We start from the raw sequence: 16,101 nt of genomic DNA on the forward strand, positions 1-16,101 counted from the left end.
CATGTATGGATGGCATGCAAAACAATGTTTTTTTACTGTACTTCAGTACACGTGGCAATAATAAACCAATTTACCATTTTAAATGTTTAGATACCTAGAGATACTGTACATCTGAGGGCCAGGCTTTCTATCAAGAATGACTGGATGGTAAACACAGGCCTGGGTCAGAATCAGAATGAAACCGGCACCCTTTACGCAGTCTCCCTTCATTCTCTGTGTTGCAGTGGGCCGTACCTGAGTTGCTGGGCACTTCGGCTGGAGTATTGGCTGGAGCATGGGCACCGGGGGGGATGTGAATGGTTGAGAAATTTGACGAAGGGTGATTGGCGGCGGGGTTCTGAATATCGGAGAGGTCGGCCGATGGCATAGCTGCAGCAGGATCATTGGAGAGAGAAGACTGTGGGAGGGAAGCATCATCCTCGTTCTCATTCTCTGCAAGAAAATACAGTATTTGGTTACAATTAATTTGAATATAAAAGCGCTTGTAATTTATTCATAGTTGAACCTGTGTTTATTGTCATATGCATGAGTGCCTTTGTGCGGCAGCATCATAGGCACAGAATGTCAGACACAGAATGTTCACAAGAAAAACTCAGAAAATTGAACAGTAGAGCATAGTACAGGTTCTTCAGCCAACTATGTTGTGCCAACCCTTTAACCTACTCTAAGTTCAATCTAAACCTTCCTTTCCCCACAGCCCTTAATTTTTCAATCTAAACCTTCCTTTCCCCACAGCCCTTAATTTTTCTGTCATCCATGTGCCAATCTAAGAAGCTCTTAAATGTCCCCAATGTATCTGCCCTGACCCCCACCCCTGGCAGTGTGTTTCTCACACCCACGATTTCCTGTGTAAAAAACCTTTCTCTGACACCCCCTTATACAGGTTTCCCCCGCCATCCAAAGGTACAGCGTTCCTATGAAACGGTTCGTAAGCAGGAAGGTCGTAAAGCGAAGAAGCAATTACCATTTATTTATATGGGAAAAATTTGTGAGCGTTCGCAGACACAAAAATAACCTACCAAATCATGTCAAGTAACACATAAAACCTAAAATAACAGTAACATATAGTAAAAGCAGGAATGATATGATAAATACACAGCCTATATAAAGTAGAAATACTTCTCTACAATTGTTGCCTGGACTGTTCTCCGTAGCGAAAATCTCACGCAAGCGCTCTCGTAAGGAACACGGCACAAGCGCTCAAGGCAGAAACACTCTCTCCAGTAACCTTTAAGCTATGAAGCTGCCAAATAACACATAAAAATACACAGCCGATATAAAGTAGAAATAATGTACGTACAGTGTAGTATCACTTACGGGAACCGGGAAGACATCGAGCACACTGATGATGGTGTGTTAGTGCAGTGGCCCCCACCCTCCGGGTAGCGAACCAATACCGATCTGCGAAGCATGCAGGGGTCCAGCGGTAGCTGGGCCACACACAGCACGTCTTTAAGAAAAAAGCCGAAATAAACAAGCTAATTAATTACGTGCCGGGCAGTACCTAATTAATTAGCTTGTATATTTCGGCTTTTTTTCTTAAAGATGTGCTGGGTGCCTCCCAGCTACCGCTGCATTCTCCGTGAATCGGTACCTGTCCGCTGCCTGGGGGTTGGAGTGGTGGGACACTGGGGTGTCATCTCGTCGTCGATCAGGGCAGGCAGGCCATCTTCTTCTACGTCTGCCTGCCTTGATGTTGAAGGTCAAGGTTCGTCGTCTGCTGAAGGCTTGCTTGACTGCTTAGCCTCGCGCATTTTTAGATCATACAGTTCTTTGTAAGCACTCAAACCATCTTGCAAATATGTCCTAAACCGACGTACCCTTTCAAAATTAAAAGTCGTACTTTATCATTGCAGCAAGAATCTCACGCAGTTGCATCACGTTCAGTTCCTGGAAGACATCACTTTCAATACTGCATTCGGTTTCGGTTGTTATCCTTTCCTCTTCCAATTGCATCAGCTCTTCATTAACAGTTCTTGGTCATGGGATGCCAAAACTTCTTCAACATCATCTTCATCAACTTCCACAAGCCAAACTCACTTTGTCCTTACTTCGTTCACCACGATCGAAACACTTAATTATGTCTAGCTTTATGCTAAGTGTAACACCCTTACGAGCTCTTTTAGGCTTTTCCGATACCTTAGAACTCATCTTACAAACTGCTTCTCACAGGCACATGCTTAAGCAATGCCGGCGAGAATGTAGTTCCGAATCCGGGGGAGAGTGGCTGCTCTGGGTGCGGGCGGCTTTTTCAGCGCACTGCCTTTTTTCGTAACAGTGAAGACACCTTCTGTTAGCGAAAACAGGTAACTAATGTAGGTCTTTCGTAACAGTGAGGTTTCGTAAAGCGAACGTTCGAAAAGCGGGGGACAGCTGTACTTTCTTCCAATCACCTTAAAATTATGCCTTAAAATCACCTCAAAATCATAATTAATTAAATATAAATTATACAAAATTTCCCGAATAGGTAGAAATGCACAGGATCAAAAAAAGGTGCAGAGGGCTGTAGTCAGTCAGGTCCATCACAGGTGCAACACATCGTACCATCAAGGACATCATCAAAAGGCGATACCTCAAGAAGGCAGCATCCATCATTAAGGATCCCTACGACCCAGGACCTGCCCCCTCTCATTACTCCTATCAGGGAGGAGGTACTGTAGTGTGAAGATCTACACTCAATGTTTTAGGAAAAGCTTCTTCCCCTCTATAATCAAATTTCTGAGTGGTTCATGAACACACGAACACTACCTCACTATTTTGCTCTCCTGGCTGCTCCAGGCTTTGTGCCTGAGGACTCTTTTGTCCTAAATGCCATTTGCTTGCTTCTATTGTCCGCATGATTTGATTTTTTTTCCCCTCGCTCTCTCTGCACATTGGGTGCTTGCTGGTCTTTTTTTATGGTTTTTCTGGGCTTCTAGTTTTGTGGCTGCCAGTAAGGAGACAAATATCAAAGTTCTATAATGTATACATTGACAATAAATAAACTTTGAACTTTTGCACTATTTATTTTTAAAGTTCAAAGTACATTCAATACGCGGTAGGGCCTGTGCCCCACTGCCTCAACTCAGCCTGTATCTAACCTGTCCAATATGGCCCGACATTTAAATCGATCGAACCTCAGGTCTGTCCGCCAGAGAAAGCAGGATCTCCCAGTGGCCACACATTTTAATTCCACATCCCATTCCCATTCTGACATGTCTATCCATGGCCTCCTCTACTGTAAAGATGAAGCCACACTCAGGTTGGAGGAACAACACCTTATATTCCGTCTGGGTAGCCTCCAACCTGATGGCATGAACATTGACTTCTCTAACTTCCGCTAATGCCCCACCTCCCCCTCGTACCCCATCTGTTACTTATTTTTATACACACATTCTTTCTCTCACTCTCCCTTTTCTCCGTCTGTCCCTCTGACTATACCCCTTGCCCATCCTCTGGTTCCCCCCCCTTGTCTTTCTCCCCGGACCTCCTGTCCCATGGTCCTCTCATATCCCCTTTGCCAATCACCTGTCCAGCTCTTGGCTCCATCCCTCCCCCTCCTGTCTTCTCCTATCATTTTAGATCTCCCCCTCCCACTTTCAAATCTCTTACTAACTCTTCCTTCAGTTAGTCCTGATGAAGGGTCTCGGCCTGAAACGTCGACTGTACCTCTTCCTAGAGATGCTGCCTGGCCTGCTGCGTTCACCAGCAACTTTGATGTGTGTTGCTTGAAGCTCAGGTCTTTCTAGCTGTCGGTGATGGGCCCGCTGCCTCGCTTCGGTTCCGCCATATTGAATTGCCTCCAAATCCAAATCATTCGTGCAATGATTTTTTTAAGTAGAAAAAGAGTGATTAACAAAGTATTTAGCCATAGAGTGGTGAATCTGTGGAATTTGTTGCCACAGGCAGCTGTGAAAGTCAAGTCTTTACGTATAGTTAAAACAGAGGTTGATAAATTCTTGATTAATCAGGGCATGAAGGATACAGGGGGAAGGCAGGAGACTGGGGCTGAGATGGAAAACGGATCAGCCAGGGTGAAATGACAAAGCAGACTCGATGGGCTAAATGGCCTAATTCTGCTCCTATACCTTATGGTCTTATTTGTGTAGTTTTATTTTCATTAGCCACCAGCCAGAAGTCACTGAGATTCACTAGCATCATCTTAAACCAGAATTCTTGTCGTAAATTCATAGCAATTTTTATGTAGTGCACTTTACTGCTGCTGCACAACAAACTTCATGATGTATATAAACGACAGTAATCATGATTCTGATTAGCAGCTTCCTGTCTGGTTTATTATTAAATGTCACAGTGATCAGAATAGTGAAGCAACTAAAGCCACTGCTGGAAGCAGTATTGGCTTCAGAGCTCCGAGAATATGAAAAATAAAATCATGATGTTGTAACAGAAGGCAAAGGATCCATTTTAATTTCCTTCCTTTTAATCTCTCAATGAAGCTTTGCACTTTTCATTAGCAGAAACTGAGAAAGCTACACTGAAAGATTAAATCCATGATTTCATTAATCTAAAATGTTTCTAATTATGGATTCCTACAGGTATTGGTAAACTCAGCCTGCTCCATCATGGGCACAACCCTCCCCACCATTGCAGGGGGCAGCCTACTTACAATTGGAATTATTTGATTACTTGACGTACAATCAACCCATGTATTTTAGGCATCTGCAGTATAGTTATTGTGATTTATTATTTCTCTGTTCTTTACCTTATTGTGTGGTTTTTTTTGGTGCTGCATCTTATCTGAAGCAACAATTATTTCATTATCCTTTACACTTGTGTACTGGAAATGACAGTAAGCAATCTTGAATTTTGAATTCTAAATCCACTTGAGCGATTTAGAACATAAAATCGTAGAGCACAGGAGCAATGCTGTGCTGAAACAAATAAATTAGTAATCAAATACCCAACTAGACTAATCCTTTATGCCTACACAATGTCCATATCCTTCCATTTTCTTCATATTCATCTGCCTGTCTAAACATCTCTTAAAATTCCCTAATGTATCTGCCTCTACCACCACCATACAGAGTGCATTCCAGGCGTTCACCACTCTGTAAAAAAACTTGTCCTTCAGATCTCTTTGAAATTACCCTCTTTGATCTTAAATATATGCCCTCTGGTATTAGACATGTCTACCTAGGGTAAAAGATAATGTCTGTCTACTCTATCTATGCCTCTCATAATCTTAGAAACCTCCATCAGCTCTCCCACCAGCCATCACCTCTTCAGAGAAAACAATGCTCTTGTTATAGCACAGCCGCATAACTCAGGAAGCAACCTGGTAAACCACTTTTGCACCCTCTCCAAAGCCTCAACATCCTTCCTATAATGGGGCGACCAGAAATGTACGCAATACTCCAGATGCGGCCTAACTAAAGTTTTATGTTTTAAGAATCTAGGACCTCATGGCAAAGCTAATGACAAATTCCTGGGAAAATATAGCTCAAAATCTGTCAGATTTCTGTGACAGCTGCTGAAAAGGTTGTCTCAGGAAAAAAGTTCCCAACGCGTAAACAAAAGATCTCAGAATATATGCTAATGGATTAGGGCACCACATACTCTTCTTGAACACAGATCTTTCTGCCATTCCATTTTACTTACTCATTAGTTTCCTCTACTTGCTAATGGAAAATGCTGCATGATTCCTTCACACAATGGAGTTCTTGTATTGACCATAAAAGTCAAAGAGAGCTAGAAAGTCTTTTACAAATACCTTGCGGGGCAAAGAGAATTTGCATTTTATATTTGGTTCCATACGACTAATGTTGTAGCTGACTGTTATTCTGCAGCTGACACTATTTAGAACACTGTGCCAAGATCAATAACTCATCAGGCGACAAAGTCCAAAAGGAGAGTTAAATCACAGTATTGTATTATTTAATCATAATAAAATAATTACAGCATTATTTAATCGTAAATCAATGTACTTAGCATAGGAGTTGGGATGTCATGTTGAAGTTGTATAAAGTTTCATGCCAAAATGGCAATGTTACAATAGTCATGGGGGACTTCAATATGCAGGTAGATTGAAAATATCAGGTTGGTGCTGGATTACAGAAGGGAGAAATTCAGGAGTGCTATGAGATGGCTTTTTAGAGCAGCTTGTGGTTGAGCCCACTAAAGAATCAACTATTCTGGACTGGGTGTTGTGCAATGAACCAGAATTGATTAGAGTTTAAAGTAAAACTACCCTCAGGTGCAACTGATCATAACATGATCAAATTCACCCTGAAATTTGAGAAGGAGAAGCTAAAGTCAGATGTATTAGTATTATGGTGGAGTGAAGGGAATAACAGAGGGGTGAGAGAGGAATTGGCCAGAATTGATTGGAAAAGAACACTGGCAGGGTTGACAGCAGAGCAGCAATGGCTGGAATTTTTGGAAGCAATTTGAAAGGTACAGTCACTATACACCTCCATTCCCCACCACGAAGGCCTTAAAGCTCTCCATTTTTTTCTGGACACCAGACCTAGCCAGTTCCACTCCACCACCACTCTCCACTGCCTCGCGGAACTTGTCCTCACTCTAAATAATTTCTCCTTTGGCTCCTCCCACTTCCTTCAAACAAAAGGGGTAGCCTGCCTGTTTGTCGGCTACGTGGAACGGTCTATGTTCCAAGCCTACACTTTACAAGGATTTACAAGGATGTTGCCTGGATTGGACAGCATGCCTTAAGAGAATAGGTTGAGTGAACTTGGCACTTTCTCCTTAGAGTGATGGAGGATGGGAGGTGACCTGACAGAGGTGTACAAGATGATGGGAGGCATTGATTGTGTGGATAGCCAGAGGCTTTTTCCCAGGGCTGAAATGGCTAACACGAGGGACATAGTTTTAAGATGCTTGGAAGTAGGTACAAGGGGGATGTTTCAGAGGCAAGTTTTTCACACGGAGATTAGTGGGTGCATGGAATGAACTACCAGCAAAGGTGTATACAATAGGGCATTTTAAGAGTCTCTGAGATAGGTATATGGAGCTTAGAAAAATAGAGGGCTCTGCGGTAGGGAAATTCTAGGCAGTTTCTACAGTAGGTTACATGGTCGGCACAGCATTGTGGGCCGAAGGGCCTGTAATGTGCTGTAGATTTCTATGATTCTACGTTTCTATATACATCTCAAAGAGGAAGAAGTATTCCAAAGGAAAGATAACATAATCGTGGTTAACAAGAAGTCAAAGCCACCATAAAAGCCAAGGAGGGGGCATATAATAGAGCAAAACTTAATGGGAAGTTAAGAGGATTGGAAAGCTTTTAAAAGCCAACAGAAGGCAATCAAAAAGTCATTAAGAAGGTAAAGATGGAATACAAAAGTAAGCTAACCAGTAATATTAAAGAGGATACCAAAAGTTTGTTCAGATACATAAAGTGTAAAAGAAAGACAAGAGTGGATATCGGACTGCTGGAAAATGATGTTCAACAGGTAGTAATGGGGGACACTGAAACAGTGGATGAACGGAATAAGTAGTTTGCATTAGCCTTCACTGTGGAAGACACAAGCAGTATGGTGGAAGTTCCAGGTGTCAGGGGGCATGAAGTATTTGAAGTTACCATAAGTAAAGAGAAGATTCTTGGGAAACTGAAAGGTCTGAAGGTAGATAAGTCACCTGGATCAAATGGTCTACACCACAGAGTTCTGAAGGAGGTGGCTGAAGAGATTGTGGAGGCATTAGCAATGATCTTTCAAGAATCACTAGATTCTGGAATGGTTCTGGAAGACTGGAAAAATTGCAAATGTCACTCCACTGTTTAAGAAGGGAGAGAGGCAGAAGAAAGGAATCTATAGGCCAGTGAGTCTGATCTCAGTGGTTGGGAAGATGTTGGAGTCGATTATTGAAGATGATATCCAGGGTACTTGGAGACACATGATAAAATAGGCCATAGTCAGCACGGTTTCCTCAAGGGAAAATCCTGCCTGACAAATCTGTTGGAATTCTTTGAAGAAATAACAAGCAGGATACACAAAGGAGAATTGGCTGATGTTGTGTACTTGGATTTTCGGAAGGCCTTTGACAAGGTGCCACAGGTGACACTGCTTAACAAGCTACAAGCCCATGGCATTGCAGGAACAACTCTTGCATGGATAAAGCAGTGGCTGATTAGCAGGAGGCAAAGAGAGGGAATAAAGGGAGCCTTTCCTGACTGGCTGCCAGTGACTAGTAGTGTTCTACAACAGCGGTCCCCAACCTTTTGCGCAATGCGGACTGGTTTAATATTGACGATATTCTTGTGGACCAGCCAATGGGGGGGGGGGGGGGCGGGGCGGTGCTCAAGTTCAAAAGTGTGTGACAGGGAATGAGGAAAGGTGCAGGTGACTCATATCGTTTCATATCGCCAAATCATACCAGTTCCTCGCGGCCCGGTGGTTGGGGACCACGGTTCTACAGGGGTCAGTGTTGGGACCGATTCTTTTTATGTTATATGTCAGTGATTTGGATGATGGAACTGATGACTTTGTTGCAATGTCTGCAGATGATATAAAGATAGGTGGAGTGGCAGGCAGTTTTGAGGAAGCAGAGAGGCTACAGAAGGACTTAGACAGATTAGAAGAATGGAGAAAGAAATGGCAGATGGAATACAGTGTTGGGAAGTATACAGTATAGGCATGCACTTTGGTAGAAGAAATGAAAGGGTTGAATATTTTCTAAATGGAGAGAAAATACAAAAAATTGAGGTGCAAATGGACTTGGGAGTCCTTGTGCAGAATTCCCTAAAAGTTTATTTGCAGGTTGAATCTGTGGTGAGGAAGGCAAATGCAATGTTAGCATCTATTTCAAGAGGAATAGAATATATAAGCAAGAATGTAATGTTGACATATTATAAAGCACTGGTGAGGCCTCACTTGGAGTACTCTGAGCATTGTTGGGTCCCTTATCTTAGAAAGAATGTGCTGAAACTGGAGAGGGTTCAAAACAGGTTCAAGAAAATGATCCCAGGATTGAATGACTTGTCATAGAGCATTTGATGGCTCTGCGCCTGTACTCATTAGAATTCAGAAGAATGAGGCAGTGACCTCACTGAAGCCTATTGAATAGTGAAAGGCCTTGACAGAGTGGATGTGGAGAGAATGTTTCCTATGGTGGGAGAGTCTAAGACCAGAGGACACAGCCTCAGAACAGGCTCTCTGAGGAGGAATTTCTTTAGCTAGTGAGTAGTGAATCTGTGGAATTCGTTGCCACAGGCAGCTGTGGAAGACAAGTCTTTTTGTATATTTAAGGCCGAGCCTGATAGATTCTTGACTGGTCATGGAACAAAGGGATAGAGGGAAAAGGCAGGAGACTGGGGCTGAGAGAGAAAATAGATCAGGCATGATAAAATGGCAGAGCAGACTCAATGGGCCAAATGGCCTAATTCTGCTCCTGCATCTTATGATCACATGGTCTTATTTGTACAGTTTTTTTTGTTTCAGTAACCAGAAGTCACTGAGATTCACCAGCACCATCTTAAACTGGAATTCTGATTGTAAATTTATAACAATTTTTATGTTGTGCACTTTACTGCTGTTGCACAAGAACAAATTTCATAACGTATATAAATGATAGTAGGCGTGATTCTGATTAGCAGCTTCCTGTCTAGTTTATTATTAAATGTCACAGTGATCAGAATAGTGAAGCAACTAAAGCCACTGCCGGAAGCAGTACTGCCTTCAGAGCTCTGAGATTACAAAAAATAAAATGATGACGTTGTAAGTTAACAGAAGGCAAAAGATCCATTTTACCTCAAAATGCCAACATTTTAACTTCCTTCCTTTTACTCTCTTAATGAAATTTTGTACTTTTCATTATGAGAACCAGAGAAAGCTACACCGAAAGATTAAATCCATGATTTCATTAATCTACAAACATTCCTAATTATGGATATCTAATGGTCTTCTGGGCTTATGGTCTAAAAAGTTGGTGAGGCCAAATTTGGAGTATTGTGCACAGCTCTGGTCACATACAGTGGCATGCAAAAGTTTGGGCATCCCGGCCAAAATTTCTGTTACTGTGAATAGTTAAGTGAGTAGAAGATGAACTGATCTCCAAAAGTCATAAAGTTAAAGGCGAAACATTATTTTCAACATTTTAAGCAAGATTACTGTATTATTTTTGTTTTGTACAGTTTTAGAGTGAAAAAAGGAAAGGAGCACCATGCAAAGGTTTGGGCACCCCAAGAGATTTGAGCTCTCAGATAACTTTTACCAAGGTCTCAGACCTTAATTAGCTTGTTAGGGCTATGGCTTATTCACAGTCATCGTTGGGAAAGGCCCGGTGATGCAAATTTCAAAGGTTCATAAATACCCTGACTCCTCAAACCTTGTCCCAACAATCAGCAGCCATGGGCTCCTCTAAGCAGCTGCCTAGCAATCTGAAAATTAAAATAAATGACGCCCACAAAGCAGGATAAGGCTATAAGAAAATAGCAAAGTGTTTTCAGGTAGCTGTTTCCTCAGTTCGTAATGTAATTAAGTAATGGCAGTTCACAGGAACGGTGGAGGTCAAGTTGAAGTCTGGAAGACCAAGAAAACTTTCCCACAGAACTGCTGTTAGGATTGCTAGAAAGGCAAATCAAAACCCCTGTTTGACTGCAAAAGACCATCAGGAAGATTTAACAGACTCTAGAGTGGTGGTGCACTGTTCTACTGTGCAGCGACACCTGCACAAATATGAGCTTCATGGAAGAGTCATCAGAAGAAAACCTTTCCTGCATCCACACCTCAAAATTCAGCATCAGAAGTTTGCAAAGGAACATCTAAACAAGCCTGATGCACTTTGGAAACAAGTCCTGTGGACTGATGAAGTTAAAATAGAACTTTTTGGCCACAATGAGCAAAGGTATGTTTGGAGAAAAGAAGGGTGCAGAATTTCATGAAAAGAACACCTCTCCAACTGTTAAGCATGGGGGTGGATCGATCATGCTTTGGGCTTGTGTTGCAGCCAGTAGCATGGGGAACATTTGCTTGGTGGAGGGAAGAATGAATTCAATTAAATACCAGAAAATTCTGGAAGCAAACATCACACCATCTATAGAAAAGCTGAAGATGAAAAGAGGATGGCTTCTACAACAGGATAATGATCCGAAACACACCTCAAAATCCACAATGGACTACCTCAAGAGGCGCAAGCTGAAGGTTTTGCCATGGCCCTCACAGTCCCCTGACCTAAACATCATCGAGAACCTGTGGATAGACCTCAAAAGAGCAGTGCATGCAAGACGGCCCAAGAATCTCACAGAACTAGAAGCCTTTTGCAAGGAAGAATGGGCAAAAATCCCACAAACAAGAATTGAAAGACTCTTAGCTGGCTACAGAAAGCGTTTACAAGCTGTGATACTTGCCAAAGGGGGTGTTACTAAGTACTGACCATGCAGGGTGCCCAAACTTTTGCTTCAGGCCCTTTTCCTTTTTTGTTATTTTGCAACTGTAAAAGATGGAAATAAACAAGTAATCTTGCTTAAAATATTAAAGAAATATGTCATCTTTAACTGTACGCCTTTTGGAAATCAGGTCATCTTTTACTCGCTTAGCTATTCACAGTAACAGAAATTTTGACCAGGGGTGCCCAAACCTTTCCATGCCACTGTAAGTACCAGTATGCTTTTGCAAAGTAACAACATAATTAAAACAGATTTGAAGTGTTTATAGGGTAGTGACTGGGTAATGGGGGGGAGGGGGGTTTAGGGGTAACTAACTAGAATGGTTGATCAGATTAATTGCTTGGGGGAAGAAACTTTTAAGATGGCATTATGATTTTTGTTTTAATAGCCCTATAGCACTTTCCAGAAGGGAGCTTTTGGAAAAGGCACTTTGCTGGGTGGGTAGTGTCTGCAATTATCATATTACAGTACGTGATGAGATGCAGTGTCTGCATTGGCTACCATTTTAATAGAGGCAGATGCCAAGTTTTTAAGCTCACCAGTGGGAGGTGGTGCTTCAGCACCACTGGCCCACCACCTCGAGGGAGTCTTGATTATAAGCGGGCCGAAACTCCTGAAGACAGGTGGCAGATCAACTGATGATCCCACTGGTCACACAAGACAGTTAACATCTTAGTCCATGTGTATTTTGTAACTCCCCTGCAATAATGCCTACATTTTGAAAAGTATCTCATTAGCAATTAATTACTGTGAGATGTTCTGAGGCTGTGAAGAAGTACTATTATTTTATTTCAGTGTGGTATGTAACTTGGCATGTCCCAAGTTTTAGCAAAACTCATGATATGGGGAAAGTCATGATATGGGGAATTCCATTTCCAGGGCTTCCAGTGCAGCTCTACAATGGGACAGCTTTGCTTTAAGGTGTTCCGAAAACATTGAAGTATATTTTAGTTTCAACACAAGATTTATTGCACTTAATTTTTCCACCATCCTAAGGCCAGGAGCTGAAACTTTCCTCGTGATCCAGGTACCAGATATTTTTAGATGTGCAAATTCGCTTGAACTGAAACTGCAGCTCAGAAACCAAGTGGAAGCACTCCACAATCTGAAAGACATCAAATGCACAATGCTGCAGTTTGTGGAAACCCAACACATAAACCAACAACATTGCAGACATTGTAGAACAGGTACTAGCTATGGAGAGAAAACACAATTAATGTTGCTAGACAGTGCTGAGGTCCAACCAGAAGGATTCCAGCCTGAAAACATTAACTCCTCACTCCAAAAACATGACTGACTCAAATGCTTCGAGTTTCATGTTCCTGGGAAGAACATCGCCGATAGCTTGTCCTGGTTCAACCATGTAGACGTCATGGCCAGGAAAGTTCACCAATGCCTTTCCTTACTCAGGAAGCAAAAGAAACTTAACCCGTTATCTTTGACCCTTGCTAATTTTTATTGATGCTGTGAGGGCGATGCGGTTCCAACATCTGTCACCCATTTATCGATAGGGTTGATTTGGTTGATGTGGCTGGCTAGGCGGATTTTCCTCCTACTCTACCCCCAGAATATTTCCTTCCAGCTCTGTTCACGTCCCTCCTGAAGCTCAGCATTCATTCACAGACAATGTCGTCGTGGCTATCCCTCGAGGTCGAGTATGATGGTCTTCGTTCTGTTGATCTATTTATGGGCTCTCGAGTGGCTTATGAGTCCAATCTTGGCTTTGAAAATTCATTCAGGAAAGGTAGTTCCAGATGGCGTTGGTTGTTGCTCCCTCTCTTTCCATTTTCTTCTCTTTTCTTCTAATTCTGCACATCTGTTGGTCTCGAAAGTTGCTGTTCCTTCTCAGATGATGGCTTGCCAGAGTTTCCTGTCCTTGGCATTGGTTTCCCAATTGTTGATGTTGATGTTACATTTCTTCATGTTGGCTTTTAAGATGCCTTTGAATCTCTTCTGTTGTCCGCCTCTTTTACGTATGCCTTCTTCAAGCTGGGAGTCAGAAGATTTGTTTCGGCAGACGTTCGTCTTTCATCCGAACAACATGACTGTTCCATCTTAGTTGGTTATTGATGATGTAGGCTTCAATGCTTGTTGTTTTTGCTTCCTTTAGCACGCTGACATTGGTTCTTCTATCTTCCCAGCTGATACTTAAGATGTTTCGAAGACAGCGTTGATGGAACTTTTCGAGTGCCTTTGAATATCGTGGGTATGTTGTCTAGGTTTCTGATGCATACGGGAGCGTTGAGATTACCACTGCTTTGTACACTAACATTTTGGTGTCTGTTCGGATGTCACGATCATGAAAGACTCTTGTTCGGGGAAGTCCAAAAGCTGTTCCAGCGCATTTAAGATGATTTTGGATCTCGTCATTAAGGTCGACATTGGAGGAGAGATGACATCCAAGATACGGAAAGTGGTCTATGTTTTCCAGGGTTGTTTCGCCAAGTTGAATTGATGGTTCTATCCAATTTGTCTCAATTGGTGACGGTTGATAGATGATCTGAGCCTTCTTGGAATTGATGGTAAGTCCAAATTTCGTGTATGCACGGTTGAAGGCAGTCAGAATCTGTTGTAGGTGGTTTTCTGAAAGAGCTGCAACACTGTTGTCATCTGCGTACTGGAACTCGATGAGGGAACTCGTGGATGTCTTCTTTTTGTACTTGAGACGGGCAAGATTGAAGAGTCTGCCATCTGTTCTGTAGACAATCTCGATTCCTGGGGGTAGGTCATCCTTAATAATGTGGATGACTGTCGCAATGAAGATGGTGAACAAAGTTGGGGCAATCACGCATCCCTGTTTTACTCCTGATCTAACTTGAAAAGACTCACAGTTACTGCTGCGGACCATGACTGTGACAAGTATGCCATCGTGGAGGAGTCTCAGGATTCGAATGTACTTTTCAGGGCATCCATAGGTGGATAGGACATCCCATAGGAGTTCCCTTGATACCGCGTCAAAGGCTTTGGTGAGGTCGATGAATGCCACGTACAAAGGTTGAAGTTGTTCACGACATTTTTCTTGTAGTTGTCGCATTGTGAAGATCATGTTGATTGCTCCACGTGATGTCCTAAAACCAGCTTGTGTCTCCGGAAGGATCTTCTCGGCTAAAGGCTTGAGCCAGTTGTTCATGATGCGGGTGAGGATCTTCCCTGCTGTTGCTAACAGGGAAATTCCACAATAGTTTCCGCATTCGGATCGATCGCCTTTCCTTGTAGATGGTAACGAATGCTGAGTCTCTAAAGTCTGCTGGTACATCTTCACTTATTCAGCTCTTAATGAGCAGTTGATGCAGTTGATAATGAAGCCGGTTACCTCCAATTTTGTAGACCTTGGCTGGTATTCCATCGAGTCCAGCGCCTTGTTGTTTTTCAAGGTTTTGATGGCTTCCTTGACTTCTTCAAGTGTTGGTATTTTGCCCAGGGAGTTGTCAACGGGCTGTTTTGACCTGCCCTAGAAAAGGACCTTTCTGCTGGTTTGAGAATTGTGGGCCAGATGGCCTGTACTCCACTGTAATATTCTATGTTCTATGAACTGCCTTACATAAGCATGCAGATTGCACTTTATGTCAACCAGCCAATCTTCATGCCAGGCCACTCAGGGACTTGCGCTAATATTTTGTGACCGTATGAATTGTGTGCGACTGTGTGTACTCCATTTTGCACCTTGGCCCCAGAGGAACGATGTTTAGTTCAGCTGTGGATATGCATATGGTTGAATGACAACAAACTTGACTTGAATTTGAACTGTCTGTCCCTATGGCCACCAAGATATCAGAAATATTTAAGTAGACCCTCATTTCTTGTTTACAACCTCTTGTAAATGTAGCCATTTCCTTCATTCTTATTATCCCTCTGGCAATCCATGACTGCCAAAGCAAGATATAACAGCCAGCAGTCTTTCCTGTCCTTATGTGCGGGAAATAAATTAAACCTCTTGCCGCAGGGCAATGTGGTCATCCTTATTCAAACTCTTTCCCAAAGGTGCCAGTCAACCATGTAAGCTTGCAGCATTGGAACTGCAGATTCATTTGCTTTGTACACAATGATGGATCTTGCAAAAGCAAAGCGGTTACAATGACCGGAACTCTGTGCAACAGAGAATCAAAATGAGCTCAAATTATGTCAGTTTTTTATGTCCTGAATGTTTTTACATGCATGCATTTCAAGTGGTACCAGTTAAATACATTGTTTTAAAGATTACTTTTATTTTTTACAAATACATCAAAACATACACTGAAATATGTCATTTGCAACACTGATGTGCCGGAGGCAGCCTATAAGTGTTAGCATGCTCTGGCTCCAACATAGCATACCCACAAATTACTAACCCTTACTTACTTGTATGTCTTTAGAATGTGGGAAGAAACTGGAGCAGAATTAGGCCATTTCATAATGGCTGATTTATTATCCCTCTCAACACCATTCTCCTGCCTTATCTCTGTAAATTTTGATGCTCTTATTAATCAACAACTCACCAGCCTCCAGCTTAAATATACCCAGTGACTTTGGGGTGTATGGGGTGTCAGGGAGGGGTAGCAGCTCTGGTGGGGGAACATGTCGTGTCCTTTTCAAGGTGGTTAGTCCACCTTTGGTCCCCACCTGGCACTCGGTTCTCACCTGTGGCTCCTTGTAGTTGTTTGCATGCGACAGCAGCCACACCCCGGGCAATGGGTTTGACAAGCCGGCTAAACCAGGGGAGGGTAGCCAACGGGTTTCAAACCCTTGGTGAGATAGGGAGATGTCTATCACAGCATGTG

General features: G+C 42.6%; 1 protein-coding gene across 1 annotated transcript in view; it reads right to left on the bottom strand.

Moving 5' to 3' along the window:
• Positions 1-16,101, bottom strand: part of vta1 (vesicle (multivesicular body) trafficking 1) — a 334,690-nt gene that overhangs the window by 103,597 nt on the left and 214,992 nt on the right. Inside the window, exon 6 of the mRNA XM_072264791.1 lies at positions 235-432. Within this exon, the coding sequence (XP_072120892.1) occupies positions 235-432 (198 nt within the window). The remainder of the gene's footprint in view (positions 1-234; positions 433-16,101) is intronic.

This window comes from Mobula birostris, chromosome 8 (assembly GCF_030028105.1).
Source record: "Mobula birostris isolate sMobBir1 chromosome 8, sMobBir1.hap1, whole genome shotgun sequence".
NCBI lineage: Eukaryota > Metazoa > Chordata > Chondrichthyes > Myliobatiformes > Myliobatidae > Mobula > Mobula birostris.